Below are 23,553 nucleotides of genomic sequence, written 5' to 3' on the forward strand. Positions count from 1 at the left end.
CGTATGTTTAAACTGGCATATGTTTTACCATGCCTGGCTGCGCTCAATAATACAGTGCGTTTTGTGTATGTGTCAAATACAGAAACAGCACCCGTTACTGAGACTGCGCCCAACAATACGGTGCGCCGAATGGTCGTGAAAATACGGTACATGCATCGTAATGGGTTTCAAAATCAAAACGCTCAACCACAATATGTATATTTTGACCTCACGAAAGTGCCAGCAGCTACCGCGAAAAGATACCTGTGCAGTTGCTACCTTGACCCAAGAGCCGAATTTGTTCCGTGCCCACTTTTGTAAGTCGAAACATCTTTCCCCATATTAGAAGGTTGCAACCTTTCAAAACGGTCCAATCCAATTTTTATTTAATTGTTAAATTTTCTTTGGTAGCAGTCAAATGATCAGACCCCCCCGCCCCATTTCCGATCCCAGCATCCCTATGCCGACGCTACGGTATAGGGATGGCACTCAATGACACCCATTAAATGTATTGATTCAATATTTTTAATTTGGTCAAGTGTTGGCTTTTACATCCATTGAAATTTTAAGTTTTAAAAATCAATAAAATGTCAGAAATTAACCACATGTATGCTTGCCTCATTTCAAGACTTGAGTTGATTAGAATTGAAACATTTAGGACAGTTAAACGGATTAGTCACACAAAATGAGAGGATTAAATAGATTGCATGTATTGCGATTAAAAAAAAAATGGAGTTGAATTTAAAATCAATACCGATTAGAAATGTCGAATTTCGAGGTAGACAACATATCACCACTGAGTTTTTTTTGTTTGTTTGTTTTTTTGGTTGCCTATTTTCATCTCTCGGTGGCGTGACACCATGTCATCTTCATCTATCCACTTTCCTTCCGGAAATAAAGTGCCACCTCAGCAAATCTGCGGCCTCTTCATGGGTCCAGATCTCCTCAGGGTGCGAGTGTGCGGGTTTATAAACTCTGGCGTGGGCTCAACTTCGGATGGCCAACATGGAGTTGATTTCCCAGATGAGGTTGCGAAGTTGATCCATGATCTGCTTCAACTGTTGGTTCTTCTGCTTCAGCTTCTGTCGTAAAAAGCGAGACAAGGTGCACATTATGTGGCTGATTTCTTTTTGGGAGGGGGGGGGGGTCCCACCATTAAAAAACTAATTGTGGGAGTACCGTATTTTCCAACAGTGCGCCTTATAATCCGATGCACCTTATATTTGGATCAATATTCGGATTTCTTGGACGTAGTATTTGAAATGTTCTCTAAAGCGCTTTGTTACAACTGCAGCGGTTGTGAAGGCTCCATATAAATAAAACTGCATTATATTGTATTACCATTTGCGTAGCTCCATCTAGTGGAGTCATAACGCAACCGCAGCCACTATTGGAGCTTCTATTCTATGCGCCTTATAATGCGGTGCGCCCAATATATCAAAACAATTTTAAAACAGGCCATTCGTTGAAGGTGAGCCTTATACTCCGAAGCGCCTTGTCATGCGGAAAATAACGTAATTATAAAATAAATGCCAGCCAAAAAAAAATCCACAGCATGCTTGGCATTTCTTTTTGTAATGTAGACCGTTTCAAAGAATTTGCGCATACTGCATAGCGTCTTCGATTCATTTTCATTTCATTAAAATCCACAAAAAATTGACAGCTAAAATGTCGAAGGCCGCGACTGAAGTAGTGCCATTATGTCTAACCGTGTCACGAATGCTGGTCCAACGTGCAATATACTGAACCTCATATCTACGCGTAGCTGTGGATTGAAAGGCTTCATCATCTCCATGTTAGATTATTCTGGAGACTTTTACTTTCCCCCGCAAATGGCAGACAGTTTTGAATGCAGCTATCAGACGTCTTGACTCAATGCAGGTATTTCCCACTTGTCAAATGCAACATTAATCTGCCGTGTATAGTTACGTGCTGTATCTGCAGTGAAATCTATTGCAATGAAATCCATGGCCGTCGCTCGGTAACGCTCCTTTTGCCGGGACTAATTGCGGGCCCACAGATAACACCTGGAGCCATCGATTTCACACCACTCTCTTAATATGAACCGTTTAGCCGATTGTCCTTGAAGATAATCCCGAGTGGTACATTTGGAGGCCTTCCAGTTTCTCGCTCGCTCTCTAAAAGGACTCTCGTTGCTTCTGACGAACACTCTTGCCTAGATCTTTCCCTTTCGCTATCTCCCGCTTTGACTTTGAATTTTATTCTGAGAGCGAACGCGTGTGTGCGTGTGCGTCGGTATGAGAGTGTCTTTTGCGTGATATGCCTCATTACGCTGATGAGCGGCTTTTGAAATAACGTGGCCTTTTCTGAGATAGTATCCGGAGCCGTTGTAATTTCAGGTAATAGAGCACTGTGTTGTTGACCCCCCCCCCCGCCCCCACACACACACACACATACACACACACACACACTTAAAGCTTTTAAAGGAAAGTGCATACAGTTAAGTGCACTTGTCATGAGAATTTCAAGCATAGCTGGGTGAATTTGGCTTCGGAGGCAAAACGTTTGCCTCATTTCATTCTTGCGCCACATAAGCAGCCGAGCACTTGAAATAAAAGCCAGATATGAAATTTCGCATTTTCCACAGTTGGCGATACCGACGGAGGCAGCAAATCCCTCATTCACCGAAGCTTGCGGCTATGTAAATAACTCCGATACCAGTCTCACAAGAATTCTTCAGGTTTACAGCAACTTCAGGTTTAAAAAAATAAATAAATAAACAACTTCATTTACAACCTCAGAAGTACCAGGAAGGGACCTTGACACCATCTCCTTTGAGGCAGACTGGCGGCACTGTTGCACAGAGACAAAAAAAAAAAAAGGCATCCTTCAGGTGCACTTTTGCCTTGTCTCGCAACAGCTGAGCGCACCAACTATATTTTGATGTCTTTTCAATCTGTAAAAGGCTTCTCATGACCCGCGGCCTTGGAAGGGTGGTCAGCGACTCCTCAACAAAGAAGGTCGGTTCAGATGTCAAACACACGAATGGGTAAATGGCGATTTACAAAGAAGGATTGGGGCTTGCCGGCAAATGCGTAGTTAACATTATAAGCAAATTAAAAGACGATGTTTGCTCTCCTCCAAAACGGGAGTTGGAGTGTTGCCTTTGGGTGGTGCCTTGCATTCTTAAAATGTTTCAGGGCATTATGGATAGTGGAGCAAGCACAAGATGGATACTTGTAATATCCGCTCACATGCCCCAGAGAGCACAGAACTGCGATGGTGTTTCTTTAAAAGCTCATAGACTCACTTTTTGGGATCGCTTGAAAGGAAATGTGCTGCAAAGAAGCATACAGACTGCTCTTAGGAACAAGGCAGCTTGTGATTTTAAACAATTTAAATATTCTCAGATTTCTGCAGCCCTCCAGGAGAGCAGATCTTTTTTTTTTTCTTTCCAAAAAGAGATTTTCAAAATACCCGCTTTTACTTTGGAAAAGAACGCTAAACATTTTAGCCTAATTTCCTGACATGGGACACACCTGACATGGCTCCGTGCTAATCCCACAAATGTTTGTTGCTTACAAATGTGGCAACATTTAGCAGGGTCATAAAGCGGGTTTTCCAAAGTTAGCCTTCCTGCCAAGAAGTGCCGTTATAATTTACCAGACACACATTTCTTTACTTTTCGTGTTGTGAGTTCCGTTCAAATGTACAACTATTTGAACACCATGTCCCATGAACATTTTCATGATGATAATTTGTTTCACTTCTTGTCCCGAAAACATTGACAAAGACGCAACATGCGTACGTTAGCTCTGATTTGATCCCAGTTGCTTCATCATTAAAAAAAAATACGTAATCGTTTTTAAAAAAATGAACATTTTGCTATGCGGAAGAGCGTTACTTTGAACAATCCTCTCTTCTTCTACCATTGTCTGAAAGACTTCCTCATGCTGCCTCCTCCCCGAGTCCAAATCAGATCGAAGATCTTCAGTAGGATGGTGACAAACAAACCAGGAACAAGGGTTTTTTGTGACAGAGTTTTTCATTTCAGCTCCACTGGCCCCCTTCAGATTTCCTAATCAATGCATTTTGGTGTTAAGACATCTCTTATCTGAACTCCAGTGCACTCAAGTGCCTTTTGAAGGCCGCTTTCAATTAAAAGTTGATTTCTGTTGACGGGCTGCGTCGCTTGAAGTCATTCTTCAATGGGTGCATCAAACTAGTAATTGGTTAACACTTGGGATTTGTCAAATCGTCACGCTTATCAAGCGTCATAATTGCTATCGCGCCATTAATTAGGGTTGTATTATCGTCACATTAAAAGCCGATTGGGGAGGGTTTGTTGCGCCGTTAAAATGGAAAAAAATAATAAATAACGCTAATCTTATAATGGTATTACAAGATGAATAAAGTCATTTATCAGCATCTACCTCATTTAAATTAAAAAAAAAAAAGCAAGAGCAAAAAGCTTTCGGTGAGTATTAAGAACCCCGCCGTTGCCTTTTGAAGAGGAGATTTTGAGATAGCGGCGGCGGGTCGGAAACGAATGAGATTCAAATATCACGTGCCCGTGCTTGATGGCAAGCATGCAAAGGGAGCGAGTGGCGAGTGGGGGAGGAGGAGCATGTAGCAAGTGGAGCATAAATGTGCTTTCACTCAGGATTCCTCTGCTAATCCGCCCTGTCGCTGGCAGCTCAAATCGCAGCTTTGACTCTGTGGATGTGACTGGGAATTACAAGTGTAAGTGCCTGTGAGTGAGGAGAAGGGATTAGACGCGAGGAGAGGAGCAGAGTGGTCGAGAAGTAGACTTTTTGGGCTCCGGTTTTGCCAGTCAGAATCACGCAGTCATCAGGGAAAACCGAATGAGACAGAACTACTTGTTTCAATGTTTTGGAATTGCAAACGAACGATACTCAGATAGCATGTCGAAGCAGAACGACGACACGAACGCCCGTTTTCTACTTGGGGCTCAATGTTCATTTTTACGGGCGGGTTTCATCCAAACGCATGTCGTGAATATGTGTTTATTATTTCAATAGTTACTCAGCCGTGACATTTGAACAATGCACACGTCAAACGTTTTCGTGCCACGAGCCATTTTCAAGGACCGAAATAAAAACAAATGACGAAAAATATCACTCACGGGTTAGCTAAGCTTCAACAAGCCGCATATCACGTGAGGAGCAGAATTGGATTGTGTCTTCGCAGGACCGGCGTAAAGGAAAGTGGCTAATATCTGACGGCAGGTTCTTTCGATTTATTCCCCCCGCCCCCTTCAAATAAACTGCACATGCACTAAAATCCTCATCAAATTGGCAAACTTTAGGCAAAGTGAAACTTGTGGAAGTAAGCTGCTTACTGCTCGATGCCTGCCTAGGGAACAGTGACCCTAAGTGGGTTGTGTCGAACCATCTGATAGTAGACCCAGAGGGAGCCAAGGCCAAACAGACTCAATTTGCCACCAGTTCAGAAGAAAAAAGAAAAAAACTTAATTGACTTTATAAACTTTATGGCTTTCCTCAAAGGGAGGACTTAAGTGCCAGTGTGTGTTTGGATTGATATTTCCTTGGGGACTAAAGCCCTTTTTTCCTTTTTATTTTTTTATTTTTATAAGGAGCAGATAAAGCCTTCTCTTCTAGCAGTGGCAGAAATACAATAGGCATGTTGTCATCCCCGCATACACCCGCCGCCGGGGTGCTCTCAATATGTCCTCTGCATTGAGGTGGAACAACTGCAGTGTCAGCTGACTGGCGCAGAACGCACCGTTTGATCAATTTAGCCTTTTGGGATCTGGGAGTTGGCACGCCCTCCGCCTCTGCTGAGCACTGGAGTGCCTGCCAAGTACAGCCATTGATTGGGCGTTACCTTTTTGATTCGGTCCTCACTGCTAATAATTGAGGGCAAGGGTGGTGGGTGGGGTATTGTTGCTTTAAACCCGGCGACGGGTTGCCAAGCATTGGAGGTAACCCTGAGCAGAATTGCACAACAGAGCAAAATATAGCAATGTTGACTGCGTAGCCCTTTTTTTTTTTTTTTTTAACTCACAAGCTCAGCCCTCTGAGGGCAGACAGGCCGTCCAACTTCATCTTCGCTTTGAATTGAGATCTCTGTCAGGCGCCGAGATCATCGAAGCCCCAGCTGAGCACCACTGGCACGGCCTAAATAAACACGGCCCGTCAAGGAATTTAAAAAAGGGTCGTGGAAGGTTTGCAGCAGATTGGGAAAAATCATTGGAAAAAAAGAAAATCTGGCGTTTAGGTGAAAGCCAAAGTTCCCAAGAGGCCAACGGTGGTTCCCCGTAAGTCGATTAATTCGTTCTGCTCCTTTAACCCTTTCACGCACCCTGGAACCTGATATCACGATAAGCTGTTCATTGTCGGGAGTGTTAATACTATTTGATCATTGTCATGTTTTGTTTCGCTGTTAAAACTTTGGCCATGTCCGATGTTTGCACGAAAAGTTTAATTTAAAAACAGTTTTGTGAGAACAACCGCAAAGTAAAAAGCCCATTGTGTGTTCAGATTCCCAGTGGTCCAGTCTGATGACATGAGAACTGCCTGAAGTTGTGAATCCTTTTCAAAGTAAATTAAAAACGTCTTTCTTTTCCTTCATCCCTTTTATGTGAACTTGTGTGTTTGATGCTTACGCAAGTCTGCGCCGGAACCTTTCGATATCGGATATAGAGTCATGCTTTTAGATATCAAAGCATATATATTTTTTTTCTTTTATCTTTCCTTTAAGTTTTTAGTTGTGCTTGAAGGGCGATCCCTGAAAAATTAGGTGAAAAATACACACGTGAGCCAAAGACCTCGTTTTCGTGTTAGTAATCGTTGTGAGCTAATATACACACGGACCGAATGCACTTAAGCGCTGACTGTACATGGCAGTGGAAGTCAAAACATGAATAATTGGGAGTTTCCTCCGACGCTGGACGCGCTGGATGGAGTGAAAATTTGTCTGCGTCTCCCTCGGTGAGAGATTTGTGGCCGCTCTGCCCTTCTGACCTTGGCAAAACAATTAAACCCCCCCCCCCCCTTGGCATCCACACAGCCTCTAATGGGGCGCGTGAGACCGCGCCCCATTAGTCTTATTAGACTGAGGTATGGGCACCTGCCTACTAATATGGAGAATGCACATCGCGGCAAGGATTGGGGGGGGGGGGGGGGGCAATGGCAGGAACGAGGGATGGAAAAAGAAAGATGCAGAGAAGGAGGGGGGGGGGGGGGCACAGCAGGGGGCAAATGGATATAGAACGAGGAGCAGCCGTCAAGCCATGCCCCTCCGGGGTCTCGTGGGCAAGTTAAGGGGTCGCGTTTGTTTATCAACAGCTTTTCCACAGGCTCACCCACCTGCTTTGAGAGAAAATGAAGTGCCGCCAGATTATAAACACCGTGCCAGGTTTGCAAGGAGCGAGAGAAGACAAAAAAAGAAATAAATAAATCACGCTATGGACGGATCGCTTTTCAATTTGAAAGTGTAAGCACCCACCCCCACCCCCCCCTCTTTTAATTCCTCCCTTTCTCATTTGAATAAAGTGAACAGACATGGTAATTAACAGGGTATTAAGAAAGCGAGTGAGTGCGGGGAAGGGGAGGGGAGGGAGGAAAGGGAGACGGGTGAGAGTGCATGAGAAGAGCAGGGGAGCGGGAGAGATAGCGACGAGTAGACAGGCGCGAAAGTGAGGAGCTGGGGAGAATTAATAATATGCCAGATCTCTCCAAGGCCTCCTTAATGGGCTGTGACAGGAATTTATTCACACTTAGGCTGGTATCAAATCAAACGCAAGGCAAGTGGCAGTGGCAGGCTTCAGCTCGGGGAAGGGGGGGGGGGGGGGGGGGGGTATGCTCAGTAGAGGAATGATGGGGGCAGGGGGGAGTGCATGTCTTACAGGTCCAGCAGGACAACCCCCCTTTGGGATAAAAGCTCATCTCCAAGGCAGCCGAGAGAAGACACGGCGCATGCAAAGGGAGCGCGGGCGAAGGCAAAAATGATAAGCGATGTGTCGACGACAAGACCGCCTTGTCCAACGAGCCAGATGGAATGATTATCAAGAGTCGCGATGAATCACCCTGCAAAAAGCACCCTCGGTCCATCAGTCAGACAGAAGGTTGCTTTCCACATATTTGCAAAGGAGCTGCTGCAGACGGCGGGCAAAAAAAAAAAAAAAAAAAAAGGCTGCACCAGACAAAGTTCCGGCTAAATGAGCAGGAAGTTAAATGCTGTTTCCTGTCCTAGTTGGCATGTGACCAGCAATGCGGGCGATTCATGAAGGATGTAATTTGTGGTCACATGAGTGTGACTGCATTTTCTTTTTTTTTAAAATATCAGAACACTGCATATGAATAAGGACCTGGAATTGATATGCGCAATCACATTCTAGCACACCAGTGGTCTGAGGCACACAGATTGAGCAATCGCAACCCATTAGGCGCCAATGAATTATGGCTAATGCTACTGAAATATTTATGCAAACATTATTAAGTTTCTACCACGCTCAGAAACTTCATACATAAGCAGCAAGTCCCGTACTGGATGCGATTATATCGTCTGGCACACTGCTGCATGGAGCAAAGGCGCACAATCTCAAAAAAGAGGGAAAAAAAAGAGGGGGGGGGCTCTACACACCACTTTCAAGCGTACTTAAATTTAAATCCACATTGTCACGCCAAGTCTGCTTCCCAGTTAAGACACTTGCGGCGAGCGATAGGTTTGGGGGCCCTCTTACCTACTCCTACACTGCCATCCTTCCTCCAGATCGCATCGCCATCCGTCAGCCAGACTCCGACAAACGGCAATTACCCCAATCGACAGATAACAAGAGCAAGACTATCACTCAGAACCAAGACGCCCCATAGAGCATCCAGACACCAACACAAAGGGCTCATCTATCCGCCTCTTCTCTATCACCCCATGCCAACCCTCTCTTTTAACTTTTGTTAGCTGCAGTCCTACTGGTAACCTTTAGTGGCATTATCTTATCACTATGGGTTCGTAGTTGTTACCCAGAATTTGATCACAATCCGGACCCAACCTGTTGGGTCAAATCCACAATCAAATGCACTGAGTATGAATTACCCAGCATTGCCGCGGTCCCTTTTGGACCCAGTGCTGGCTTATCCATTTTACGCAATTTGTATACCTTTTGACTCTGTAGTTTAAGAGTTCGACTGAGGGTCCATCATTTGGCCGATTCTTGCCGATTGCATTTACTTTTATGGATGCTAACCATATGCGGCAGATGTACACGCTAAAGATTTACGCTGCAAAGTTCACAGATTTTTTTTTTGTGTGCATTTTCAGGCTTTTTATTACAGTGCATTGTGTTCTTCATCCTGATTGGCTAAGGGGCTGTAGACCAATGTCAACAGTCTCGGCGCCTCGTCTTTGTCCAGCAGGGGTGCCCGACCTTTTTTGGGGATCTACTTTACAACCAACGAACTGCCGGCGATCGACCCGTTAACGCACATGCACGCATACACGCCACGTTCGCATACATAAGCACGCACGTACACAAGCCATGAAGAGCAACAGCCACAGCGACCCCTAACGTGAACGAAACAGAAAAATAAAAGTAGATAGAAGAGTCTGTGAAAAGGAAATCACTGCCTACCTTAACTCATTGAATACCGCCCTTTTTCACTGGAGCAACCCCCTCAATCCCTGACATGTTACTGAATTTTGACTGATTTGCAAGGCCCACAGAATTTTCAGTTCTACGGCTATATAAACAACACAGCTTTTGTGACAGCTCCAATACCTCAATAATGTGTTCCTCCTACAAAACACCATTACAAAAATGTTTTTATAGCAAAATAATTGATTTGCACATAAAACTATTGAACTATGAACGAAAGTGCAAATTGAACAATGGTGGACTTTTGCACTACTGCCCCCTGCGGGCCATTTTTTTACTATTGCAGTCAAGCCTGCTCCTTCAGTGAGAAGTTGCATCAGACTCTCTTGCACCCTCCCCCATGAAAAAAACGTGATTGGCGCCTTCAGACGTCATGGGGAGGTGGGGACGATGCGTTACTTGACGCTTTTAGACGTCAATGGGTTTGAATGAGTTAATCGAGACCTGACGCGGAGGAATAGGACGCATTTTCGCAGCGTGTTACGTGCCGAAACTATCGTACGTACGTATACCGTTTTAAAATGCTTCTCCTGGCGCTCCACATTCCCATTCTTTGCCAGAAGAAACAAAGTTTGAACGAGAATAATCATTTTTAAAAAGGCTTGCTCTTCTTAGCCTGGGTGTTATCTGAAACTAAATTGGTCGGAGAGTAGCTTCCAAACCATCAAAATAGCATCAAAGTAGGTATGCGTCACACAGCTGTTATTCCTACAATGTATTGTCCCCATTTCGGGTTTCAATTGTGTTGTGGTCTTTTTCAGGTAGTCTCTTGTTTATGCCGTGGCTCCAGACGGGGGGATTAGTGAGGGATTGGAAAGCGTGGACATGCGATGTCAAATCGACACTGCTGTTTACCGTGATAGTGTCTCGGGAGCGTCCACTTCAATGGATTGCCTCACACCACTCTCTCCTGTCGAATAATAACAAGACGGCAGCCTGCTCCAAGGTTATCCGACTCTTGAGGCCAGCATGAAGAAAATACTTATGATTTGGAAAATCCTCTTACGCGGGCACTTTATCACCCTTTTCCCATCGACGTAACGTCATTGCTCTATCGCCGGTAGTACGATGACAACCGTGTATTTGTTTGTCATATTTGTCTTGTTGCAGAGCAATTTTTTTAATGGGTCACGGATAACCGTTTCATTTAATAAAAATAAAAAATCTGATAAATAAGTAAAAGCAAACGTCCGACAGCGTTTACCCCAGAAACAACGAATGTGTAAATTCACAGCCATGAAGCGTCTGATTTTTACCTGTACATCAATCATACGAGCGATCGAATCATTCTTGTCTTGAAAATGGGGGAGGCGTGATCTGAATTTTAACGACGGTACATGTGTGTGACTTAAAAACCGACGCTTCTCTTTTCACTTCGGCATCAATCATCTATCCAAGATTCTATTTGCCCTGCTGCAACTAAACTTTATCACTCGCCGGTTATTTCCTGATCAAACGGATTGACTTGACAACCCACAGCTGTCGGCACATCCATCAATACATTCTTTCATCAATCTGAACCGGGCTTCTCCTGCGCGCATGCCATTTCCAAAACTCAAATGTCGGATTCGCTCACCACGATCGTTTGTTTGGGGCGCAGGCCCAACATTTCGTCATTCTTTTACCCTTCGGTTCAAAATTGTCGCCGCTCAGCCCGACAGCCGCTATCTGCTCATCCATCCTTCTTCCAACCCCTGATAGTCCATTTCTCTTTCTGCCTTTAGCCATCAGCAGGCTATTTATCCATGTTTCTCCTTTCTATCACTCTTATCGCAAATCTTTCACCTCTTTCTCCGTCAACCCTTTTACCCGCGCAACGTCAATTCATCTCTCTCGCAAGCCTGTTCTTCCTCCTTTATCGCCTTCCCTCTACTCCGCTATCTCACTCCACTCCCATTTACTCCCATTCCCCCCCCCCCCCTACCCCAACCCCAATCCCCGCTTCATCCACAGCCATCCGATCTGGCTGAAGCAACTGCAGCAGATGTGACCCCGGCTGCAAACATCTGCTTCCCTTGTCCTGCTGCATCTTTACTCTGTTTATCGGACTAACCACTTTAACTCCCCAAAGCTTGCTGCCCATGTTGCTTGCCTTAATGTGCAGCTGGGAAGCCCGGGGGGGATCACAGCTAAATATGTTCAAACACATGGGGCGCACACTCAAGGGCCAGAGAAGGAATCTCATCTAATAAAAATTGGAGTTTCGTCCTTTGGGTTGGACCAAGTGTTTAGAACGGAGAAATAATGAACATGATTATAAAGACCCCCCCGACCCCCCCCCCCCCATTTCACTGGAGTCGCCCATCTGAACCTTATATGCATTTTATAAATGGATGGAGAAAAGAACACATAATATTGCCGTTCGCTTCATGTAATTTTAAGCAAGAAATATATCAGGACCTTTATCATTATTGGGAAATAAAATTACCGGATTTTCCGCACTATAAGGCGCTACGGTTTATAAGGAGCACCTTCAATGATTATAATAAATAGTCATACCTCGGTTTTAGACCATAATCCGTTCCAGAAGGCTGTTCGAGAACCGATTTGTTCAAAAAATGAAACCACGCTCTTTTAAAAAAAAAAAAATCTTTATTGAACACGTCTGCTCAAAATGGAACGCTACACGAGGAAGCGTCACCTCCTTGTCTACTCGAGGAAGCGTCACTTCCTCGTGTAAGGAAGGCGAGAGGAGTCAAGTGGCGCAGTCAAGTGGCGCATTCAAGTGCGCTCAGTTTGGTCAAGAACCGATTTTCGGTCGTAATCCGAGGCATAAAAGACTCGAAATTTTTGGTCGAAAACCGATTTGGTCGAGAACAGAGACGTTCGAAAACCGAGGTTTGACTGTATTTGAAAACCTTTTTCATATGCAAGGTGCACTGCATTATAAGGTGCATAAAATAGAATGTCAAGACCTCAATACATAAAAGAGGGCCACTAAAACCTTGACCTGCTTTTGGCACACCATACACAAAAGAAAAATATTTTTCATGCTGCCCAGGCAACCACCTAAAACTGGCATGGTGAGCAAGCTCAGCATGAAACCTGCCAAACAAACACATGACCGTGTTCAGGAGAATGTTTGCATGCTGACGTAGAAGAAAGCTTTTATCTATTCGAATCGAAAACAAAAGTTCTTTCCAAGTGTCATAGATAACACTTGCCGAGAGCAAATTTCCTTGGAGTCTTCTCAACCGCCATACTGTCGACTTGGATGATTTGACAGAACTCAATTTGCATGCTAATGCGTCGCATTGGGGGAAGGTCGCGTTTCAAAACAAGGTTATTTATCTCTTTTGTAGAGCAGAGTCTTAATAGGGGCCATTTCCACTTCACTGGGGCGCTTTTTGTTGTGTGTGTGTTTTTCTTTTATTTACTGTATGTTTTCAATGCTTTTATTCAAGGTACAGCAATACAAAAAGGAGGGGAAACAAATTTTGTATTCCAAGGCCTTTTCAGCCATTGTGTTAAAATGCTGTTCTGTATGTTTTGTTATGTTGTTCGGGATAAAGCGGAACACAGCTGAGCTCAGGCTTCACCTCAATGTTTCCCTGTTGTGTTAACATTTAAAAGCAGCCAGGGGAGCGCTGCTGCGCAGCTCTTAAAAATAACCAATTCTCCTCTCTGCTGCTGCTGACACGACTGACCTAGGACCATTATCATTGCGGCGCACTCAGGCGGCCTGCCATGCAATATCTGAACAGAGGCGCGGCAAATGCACGTAAAGGGAGGGAAGAAACAGAGGGGATTCAACCTGCGTATACGCACACGCGCACACACACACACAGGGAATGTGTGCGAATGAAAAAAGAAAAAAAAAATTCCATTTGCACTGAAGAAAGAACAAAAGCTCTCATTCATTCAGTACATCCACAAACAAAACACATCCACGGTAGATAAAGGGAAGCTAAAAGACTATGATGGGCTTCACCTGAACCTACGTTGAACTCCATATATCAATAACCGCTGCACTTTGATCCAATATGGAAACTGCAGGGAGGTAAACTTACCTATGGCGCGTATTTATTTCTGTATCAACTTTTAGCTTCCCGACTTGGGCCCTAAACAATGCGAGAGGGTGAAATGGTTCAGCGTGCCACATTTGGGCAGATGCCATACACGATCGTTCCAATTTTTTTTCGCCCCCTTAACCTTGCCCAAGACAAGAGTTAAAATTTGGTTGGGCATTGGCAGAATCGGCTTCCTTCAACTGGATATTGGCTCTTTCGACAAGGTCGCAAAAGGAATGGAAATGAAGTGTGCACGCAGAGATAGAAATGCACAACGATAAAGTGGTTTGGTTTAGCTTCAGGAGAACTGCCAGAACCGATTCAGGCTTGGCATCTTCCAATATTTTGCACACCGGGTTTCACGCTAGAGGCATCACGGGAGCTGGGAGCTGTCGTTCCAGGCTAGCTGGGACTTAAGCGAATTGCGCTGTCGGCGTCGTTCACAGCAGCACAAATCGATTTTGTTCAAATTGCCATTTTTCAGTCCGGTGATGTCATTTCCTTTGTTTTTGCCGGAGACGAAACATAAGATGGAAAATTGGAAAGATGGACTAAATGTGCGACCAGGACCTGACAATTTAAGATCACTTGGCAGACTGCCATCGCTCCAACAACAAAGGGACTGAGCTACCGCTGCCCCTTGACACTGACATTTTGACAATACAGAAAGCAATAAACCCGATGTGTGCCAAACCAAATGGAACGGCACTGCTCGCTGGAAACGAGACAAGAAAATGAACCAATGTGGCAAAAAAGCAATCTGCGGCGGCAAACGGCATGCAACGCCGAGGGAGGGATTGACAGAGACTTTTTGCCTTCTAAGAAAAGGATTTTGATAAAATAGCAATTTGTTTTGTTACATGTTTTCATATGAAAAGGACCGCGCGGCTTGTTTCACACCCCCAGTTTGTTTGGTCAGCTTTCTATCTGCGCCGTTCAAAAATGTGTGGCGTGGACGCAATTTTACAGGATGGTGGATGCAATCTGTACAAAGACTTTCAGACTTGACTGACAACGAAGCGTGTCGGTTTAAAGAAGCGTTATCTGCGCTGCGCGTCGCAGGCCCCCTCTATCAGTCCGGAGCGGGGGAAAAAAAAAACACACACATTTGACAGGCAACACATTTGAAAAAGCTCTTAAGAGTGTGCTGACATTTGAGGCCACTCGAAAAGTCAAAACGCCTCAGCTAAAAATAATTTTTAAAAAAAGACAAATCTTTTGGCTGGTGTCTGCTGTCTGGAATTATATATCGAGTTCTGCGTTTTGAAGTTCTGTGTAGTTTGATGAAGCATACTGTACCAGTTTTACAACACGTAAACAAAAGTCGTATGGCGTATAGGAATGCTGAAAAGTGTCATGCATTAGATGTGCAAAAAAAAAAAAAAAAAGATTCACACCAAAGTCAGGATAATGAACGCAATAAGTGGCGTTTGGGAGTTATTCATCTAGACGAAGGCAGTTTTGTCTTATCGACTATTGAAAATATCATTACCATTCAAAACACGTCGCAAAAATATTTGCTTTTTCTCACTCGACTACGGAACAACCGAGAGACAGACAACGACCCAGAAAGCAAAATGCGTTTTTTTTCTCCCCCGTTTTCACCTACCTACTCCAAACAAAACCAAATGATCCACCTGGTAGAACCCCAGGTTTACTGGGGAAAAAAGATAACTTTTACATTTACCGTATGTGTTCTCATCCAGCTCGCTGCCTCAGGTGGGGGGGGGGGGGGGGGGGGGGGGTTATCCTCAAACAAGTCAGTCAGGCACATTTCCTCCCTAAATTCCACAGCGTAGCCTGATAGGAACTGCATTCCCCACGCGGCCTTCATCACGTGTCTCAAAGGTCAGGAAAAAAAGATGTATTGACTTGATTATTTTATTAGGTGACTGGAGGACTGGACCGATTTCCCCCTTGCGGCAAAATATCTCACAGAAAAGTGGCGAGATACGGAAAAGCACAGGGCGCTGAAGTGATCACGTCCTACGTGTCAAAAGGTTCTTTAAAGCGTGGATCAAATACAAATAAAAAGTTATTCGGGGAAGACTCTCAGCTCTATTTAACTCGATATTCGAGCAACCTTGTCCACGCCAGCACGCGGCCTCCGTGAATGACAGGCAGTGATAAAGGTTCACGGTATGAAACACTATCACAGCACAAGGGAACCGCATCGGTTTGAATTGTTTCCGAAAGCCGACCTTGTCGTTTGATCACCTCTGGCTGGAACTTCATGCGTGCAACCCTGAGAGTGCGGCTCCAAAACAAAACAATACCTTGTTGACCTCCTGGATTTCTCTCCTGTCCTCGGCGGTCGGGCGGTTCTGGCCGGCCGAGTGGTCGTCATGTTTGGTGCCGTCATCTTCCACAAAGGGTATCAGTTGCTGGAATGGAAAGGAACAACAACAACAATATAAAAACAGGCAGCCGCATATTATTGAGCTTCCACTGGATAATTATGATCAGACATGTCCTAGCAGATTTTTAATCTCTGCCAATGTTGAAAGAATTAAAAGGCGGTTTCCTTTATGCCTCTCTTGGATAAAAAGCATCACTTTTATGTTTGAGTGCAATTATAGGTTCAAATGCTGCATTTACGGGGCTATGTAGTGCCGGCGCAGGAGTGAAAATGGGGATTCGGTGTCAGCTTGTTGAGTGCAAGGTATGTCTCCTGCACTCCCGAGAACATCGCGAAAGGCAGGACAGAAAGTGAGGAAATTCATTCATTTTTAAACACCCCCGTGTGCTTGACCTTGTCCTGGCCACACTACGGGCGGGAGTGATATGCAAGAAGCTTCAAGCAGTTCGCTTCGGACGTGCTTAGTATCAGAGTCTCCCGCGACGGTAGTTTACATACGGCCGTCATGTTTCTGACAATAGGTAAAAAAAAAAAAAATTTTAAAAAGTGCAACAGGGCTCACTTGAACCTTTCTTTGAAACACTTCTCTTTCGCATTGGGGTCATCAATTGCATTTCTATACTGTCGCACAGCGAGCAAGGGGCCATACGGTCGTGGTTGTGGAACACAGAAGGAAACTAGAGTACACGGGAACAACATGAAAGCTCCCCGTGTGGGTGTGGAAACTGATTAAAGAAACCTGCAAGAGCCCGGAGCAATAATTGACTCGTGACTGAATGGAGACCGTGGTCATCAAAGATGTAGAAGAAATAGAACAGACAAGTGGAAAGGATGAATAGCCAGAGAGAGCCGAAACAGCAGTGCAGGCCAGTGGGAGAAATGACTTTAAACAAAGAGACAAATATGTGTCGACTGAGAAAGCCTGAGAAAAGATACAAACATGCAGATAATATTGTGCTCTCTGGCCTACGTCTGGCCAGCCTCCCACAATACGACCTCGGACTCTCGGGGAGATGGGAGCAAGGATATGAGCAGGATGTTAGACGTAAGTGTGAGCTTGTCTTTGGTTCAAGAAGGGAAGGTTGCGGGGGGGGGGGGCAATTTTTTTTTTTAATTGCACTAAACTGAAAAGATTTTTTTTTTTTTAAAAAGGTTCTGGCCTGACTTTGGCAGCTGGCGTGTGCGAGGGGGGTAAAATGTGCTGAGCGAGGAGGGGGGTGGGGGGGGCGAAGATGGATGACGAGTGTCGCGAGTGTGTGCCAGTGAGTCATAACCCCCGCCTCCCCCATGAAAAGATGGATGTGGTTTCCTGCCTCGACAGAGAAGAATGGGCTCATGAAGTTCACCAGGTTGCCTTGCTATATCACAGAAAAGTGGGAAATAACCTGAGTAGTAAATAACAAAAAGGAAAGGAGACGGCAGGAGCACAAGCCGAGGAACGTGAAGGAAACGGTTCGAGGGAAAAGCCAAACGGGATTCAGGCTGGAAGACTAGGAGCAGGAAAAAGGGAAGAAAAAGACACCAGTATGTAAGGGCTTGAGAATTAGGCGGCGACGACAGCTGGAAAGGAAAAAAAAAAAAAAAAAAAAAAAACGCCGACGTGCCTTTGGCCCAGCTGTTCGTTAATCGGGTCTGTTGCAAATTGGGCTGCAATGAGGTCACGCTGCCTGAGTCATTGATTCCTCTTCCTGTTTGGGGCAGCCAGTGGTGAGCGGCTGTCAGGCAGGCACCAAAAAACGTCCGGGATGATAAATGGTGCGCATGCTTGGGGGCCAAGATCAACAACGCTTTGTCCTAGGTGAGCATGTGAGCTGCGCTACTGCCGGCCAGCCCCGAGCGGAGCCGCTGCGGGAGCGAAAGAGCATTTTATTGACACAAAGAAGAAAAATAACTTCTCGGATGATGAAATGAACAGAGATGAAAGTGGACTTTGCTGAAAATTCCAGGAGAAAAATATATATATATATATATATATATATATATATATACCTGGCCGATCACGCATGAATTAGTTTACACAAAACGCTATTCAAATACTCGACATTCAATGATTAATCTTCCTTTTATATGCGCACGTGGCTTCCGTTCTCGCCGAAATTTCGAAATCTCCGAGATATGGCGAGGCCATGAGAATGCGAGGCGAGGGTTTTACTGTTGAAGCGACGGCCCTCAAGCGAAGCGCGCCTCAGCGGTCGACAGTCCGCTGCTCTCTGCTGTGCGTGCGTCAGCGCCAACATGGACGCACGCGCGCGCGGTCTTTTGGTTTCAACCAATCAGCGCCGACGCAATACGGCAACAGCTAAGCTAAGCTAGCCGAGGCGACGCTCGAAGTCGGACGTGCACGTTTTTCTGCCAATCTGTGTATTTGTCCAAATATCTTTTTTTTTTTTTTTTTTTTACAAATGTCTTGTCCACGGCGTCTTTTATTCGTTCCACTGGGGTTTAGCAAGTGTGTTTATAAAGAGACGAAAACCTCTTTACTGTTACTAGTGTTAGTGCCTCAACATGGCGACGTTCGAGAAAGCAAAACAACGAACTCAAACGCGTGTTCGTTCAATGTTGTCAACTAATATCCGGATGAATTTTAGGCAATTTTTCCTCAATTTTCATGAAAATTTCAAAATCCGCCATTCCGGGAAAATCCGGAGGACTTTCATCACTGAAGGTTCACGCCACGACAATGACGGTCCCGGGCTGTCAAACTCAGGGGAGAAACAGACGAGGATGAACTGAGGAGGGAATAAAAAAAAAAAGCTGTCTGCCTGAGCTTGTGCAGGATTTTCTCCAGCTTCCTCCCACATTCCTACAACATGCCTCGTATGTTACGCGACGATTCAAAATTCCCTAAGATGCCCACTCCAGTGTGTACCCCTCGACCAAAGTCAGGCAAGATAAGCTCCAACTCGCCTCTGACGACGGCCGGATGGACGTGAAAGTGAATCGATAGTTATAATAATCCATCAGCTGACTTTAACCACAGAGAAATTTTCACCAAAGTCCTTCTCAAAAATGCCTCGGAGAAAAATAGACTTTATGGCGCAAAGAGTAGAAAGTGGCAACGATGGAAGATTTGCTCCAATTCGGGACTGATCTCTCACATCCTCCGTTCTCAGAAGGGATCAACTGTAAGCCCAACTGTAGAAATTTTGCGGGTCAGCGATAGTCTGAAATTTGATCAAAAAGTCTTGCTTGTATGGATCTTCGCCCCCCCCCCTTGCACGGTGTATGACCAACAAGCCGGGGGCGTGCGTGTCTTGTTTGTGAAACACCTTGAACATCCTAGAGTGCACACATGCAAGTCTACGAGTGGGACGCGACCCACGTGTGCATCGGTGTGCATCTGGTCAGGCATGCGTTGAGGAAGTGCAGCAGAGCTTAAAGTGCTGCTGCTCCGCAAGGTGGATGGCGGACCGTAACCGGCCTAAAAGACACGCTGGGGGACTCACCTGAGAGGCCCACTGGATCTGCTGCAAGCATAGAAAAGAAAGACCTAGAGGGAGTAGATAAGAGCCCCCGCAAAATAAAGATCAGTGTGGCTGTCTGCGGGTGCCCGTCTGTATACAGTATATGCCTCTTTATTAATTTTTTTTAAGGGACATACATAATCGTAAATCAAACTTGCGCACTTTAATATTTGCTTGCCAATCCAAAAGTCTGGAACACATATAGCGGACATCGCCGAGCGCTCGATTTAATTCCTGGTGACACTCTGCCAGGCCTCTCTGTCTTCAACTCCTGCTTGTTCGTGGGGCACTTTGACTTCAATTTAGTCTTGAGCCATTATATAATATTCCACTTCTTTGTTTTGAGAAGAAAAAAAAAAGCGAGTTGCTTTCACGCTTCGGGTTATTGTCCATCTGCACTGTGAAGCACCACCCAATGAGTTCTGAAGCATTTGGCTGAATATGAGAAGATTTTGGTCCAGAGGCTGGAGCCACCCCCACTCAGCCATTTTTAATATGCTAATATCTATATTTTATCATTTAGATTTATTTCTACACTTTTTGTTCTTCGACTTCTCCCTTTCGTAATTTTGCTGCTGTAAATTGGGAATTTCTCCATTGTGAGACAAATAAAGGTTTTCTTATCTTAACTCGTCCCAACCCAAATTTTTGTCTTTGCTGGTTTTGTTTGACATTTTTGGGGAGGTTTCAGTAAAAACTGAGCACCGTGTGACAAAAATCAACTTCTGTTGCTTTGGACTCATGTTTGCAATATTTGTATTTTTATTTTTTTCCCCCCACAAGTCGTACCTCTGGAAGTATCGGGTCCAGCCCAGCGCAGTTTTCGGAACATTTGTCGTAGACGAGGCGCAGCTTGCGGAACAGCACGGAAAGCATGCGAAGATGCTCCTGCAGTTTTCCCAGTCTATCCTGGTGGGTGTTGGGGTGGTAAGTGACTCCATTAGGCAGCTGAGAGGGACCAGGAGAAATGACGTGTTAAGTAAAGGCCCGCATCGATCCCCAATGACTGCTAAGCGCTCTCTGATTTGCAGTAATCCTCCAACTCGTACAAAATAGATGCGGCTTCATTGCAATTTCTGAATCGCCTTCCTCGCCGTCTAAGAATGACAGACCCGTTCGGCATGAAAGGAGGACGTTTGTGGAAATATGAGGGAAACAATTGCAGAGGGGAAAACACGAGACGCATCTGATATGAAGTGTTTGCATAACGTGACAAAAGCCTGCCTTCGGGGCAAATGAGGTGAAGCGCGACTATTAGAGAAATATAAAAGAACTCGACAGACAAGAAGGCACAATGAGAGATAAGCAGGGAGGGAGAGGGAAGATGAAAATCTTTTGTGGGTTGTAAAGAAAACCAGTAAATCAAAAAACTAATAATAATAAATAATAATCCAGTGTGCGGCCATTCTGCAGTTGAGGGCGGTTTGTACGGATCTTTGTGGGCTGTGACTTGAGTATGTGGCAGGATTGGCGGTTTCCCAGAAGCAGGAAGTCATCCATGATTAACGCAGGCCGACCTCGTTGTCAGGACACGATCAAAGCTGAGCTGCATTTTGAGCACGCAGCGATCAGGCATACTAAGGCGGCTAAAAATAAAAAATAAAAAAATCATGGCTAAAATATATTAAAACTCATAAGTCAAGGGACTTTGGAGTTTAATAAGGTCCAAGCTCATAGCGCTGTTCACTCATCCCAAATTACTGTTCAACATTGGAATCTATTTAAAGGCCACTAAGGCGTACCACTGAGCGCGCAAAATATTACAATTTTATGTTATTTAAAGAAGGGGTAAAAAAAATACATTGTGCTTTCTTCAAAGGTAAATAAAATATATGAATTATTGTGCATTGAATGTGTAACTTGAAGGGACCTTGCCAACGGAGTGATGCCAGAAGTTGGAATCGGCTGGCCTGTTATAATTCAGTTTGAATTAGTCTTTCATATTCGTTCATAGCTCATTTGCTTTTAACGATAAGCCTAACCTATAAAGCTAAAACATTTAGAGATAACTGATATTGTATATAGATTAATGTATTGCTTGAAATTGTCAAGTCAAGTCAAGTCAACAGTATTTATAGAGCACTTTCAAACAGCCATCGCTGCATACAAAGAAACAGTAAGACAAATCGGTAATAAAGGCGGTAGAAAGCACCAAACAGTAAAACCAAGAACAAATCTAAGTCATGCTGAGTCGAATGCCAAAGAATACAAGTGAGTTTTGAGGAGGGTTTTGAAGATGGGCAGCGAGGAGGCTTGCCGAATGTTTAGTGGGAGGTCATTCCAGAGAGAGGGACCAGCAACAGAAAAGGCTCGATCCCCTCTGAGCCTCAGTTTAGTTCTTGGTACTTCTAATAAAGTCTGGTCCACAGACCTGAGGCGCCGGGCAGGTGTGTAGGGGCGGATGAGCTCAGAGAGGTAAGGTGGCGCGAGATTATTCAGAGATTTGAAAACAAATAAGAGGATCTTGAAAATAACTCTAAAATGAATGGGGAGCCAGTGAAGGGATGCCAGATTGTTAAATTGTTAAATATATATATATATGGGAACAGAATCATTCAAAATCATTCATCCATACTTGCGAGCCAGCCGGCTTGCAATTCGACCCAACTTTTATGCAACATCGGGACTTGTTTACATAATAATCACTCCCACGCCTTGTTCTCCGCCAAACACATGACCAGCAAGGTAGTTGATGAAACGCGGCCTCCACAATCGAACGCTCACTCTATTTTTTGCTTAGGGTTAAATTTGTTAAAAGTAGTGGCTTCAAGAAAGTGTCATTTATTTCCAGTCTGGACAAAAAAAGGGTGAACTTTATCTGCTCTGGAGAGACTCTCAGAGTCTCTAAGAGTCACAGAGCATTTCTGCCTCGGGTCGCCATGGTCAATGGATGTCAAGTGTGCCCGTGCCACATTTTGCTCTAAGTGTGCCGTCTACTTTTGCTTTATTAATGAAGTGATTAGCAAGCATAGAGAGGAAGGTGGAGATACCTGCATATTCCTGAGGAGCTGGAAGATCTCCATGGTCCTGAGGACAACATCTTGGACTGTCTCCTGGCCAATGCGGCACAGCGAAGCCGTGTTGACATCACGGGCTGCCTGGGCCTGCTGCTGCTGCTGCTGCTGCTGTTGCTGAGGCGGTGGCTGCCCGGTAAAAGGTGACACTAGTGGAGGGGTTGTCATGAAGACAGCAGGTTGATGATTGAAGCGGTTCAGACCCTTATGTGCCTTGATCAAATGGAAGATTGCAGGTTACTCGAACTTTTTGCCCTTCATCAAAACATGAGACTTGAATTTTCGTAAATACCATCCAGCATGATTGAACTACAAGCAAACCATCAAATGCAATTAAAACGTGTTTGAGATTTGAAAGATGGGTGAAGTGGGACAAATAAGGGTCAATTAAACGTCATTTGGGGGGGGGGGGGGGGAGTAGAAGAGGAAAATCACTTTCGGTCAGCTAATGCTCAGGATCAAGTTCTTTCGTAAAGTAGAATCTGTTTAAAGTGTCATTGGATCAGTAAAAGTCGTTAAAATGACATCGTGAATAGAGAACAACACAATCGACCGGCATAAAACACGAGGACGAAGCAAAGGCTAGGAGTAGTTCCAAATGCAAAAGTGGAGCGTTTGTTATCAAAGCTGAGTGAAGAGCCAGAAAAGGCGACAGCAGTTTTTAGGAGTCGTTGGCTCTCTAAACAAAACTTTAACACAGCTTATAACGTTTAAGAAATGTGAAGTAACACGTTTGACAATAAATTATATTACCTGTGTGGCGATAATGTGTCCGTGTTGATTGCATGTCAAGTTCTCAGTTGTGGTGGACGGTGGAAGTATCGCGAGAAGTCTGAAACCGTAACGGCAGAAATAGAAACGCACAAATAATATTATAAGTCATGGAATACGGCTCGTGGAGTCGGACCCACTTGGTGTGAGGCCATTAGTGGAAAGACTAATTAACACTCGTCCAACATGAAGTGATCCATAGACTGTACTTGAGAGTTTTCTATCTCCTTTTTACATTTTGAAGAGAACATTTGGAGCGTTACGGTTCAGCTCTAAAGAGCAACGAGTTTGTTACCTAAGGTCACAGCGCCATGAAGTGGTCCACTTAGAAAATAACAGGCAACATGCCCTACATGTT

General features: G+C 44.7%; 1 protein-coding gene across 2 annotated transcripts; it reads right to left on the reverse strand.

Moving 5' to 3' along the window:
* Positions 1-490: 490 nt before the first annotated feature.
* med30 (mediator complex subunit 30) lies at positions 491-23,242 on the reverse strand. 2 transcript variants are annotated; one of them, XM_086136421.1, is made up of 5 exons: positions 23,178-23,242; positions 22,401-22,637; positions 20,200-20,358; positions 15,864-15,971; positions 491-1,061 (listed from the first exon to the last, which is right to left on the reverse strand). In XM_086136421.1, the coding sequence occupies exons 2-5, from the start codon at positions 22,590-22,592 to the stop codon at positions 966-968; spliced, it is 555 nt and encodes a 184-aa protein (XP_085992547.1). In that variant the 5' UTR covers positions 22,593-22,637; positions 23,178-23,242; the 3' UTR covers positions 491-965. The 2 variants fall into 2 exon arrangements, with proteins under 2 accessions (XP_085992547.1, XP_085992546.1); XM_086136420.1 differs by having other exon boundaries at positions 22,401-22,573; positions 23,178-23,218.
* Between the last annotated feature and the right edge of the window lie 311 nt (positions 23,243-23,553).

Source organism: Hippocampus guttulatus, chromosome 18 (assembly GCF_054856545.1).
Source record: "Hippocampus guttulatus isolate MCC_2025c chromosome 18, RoL_Hgut_1.0, whole genome shotgun sequence".
Taxonomy (NCBI): Eukaryota; Metazoa; Chordata; class Actinopteri; order Syngnathiformes; family Syngnathidae; genus Hippocampus; species Hippocampus guttulatus.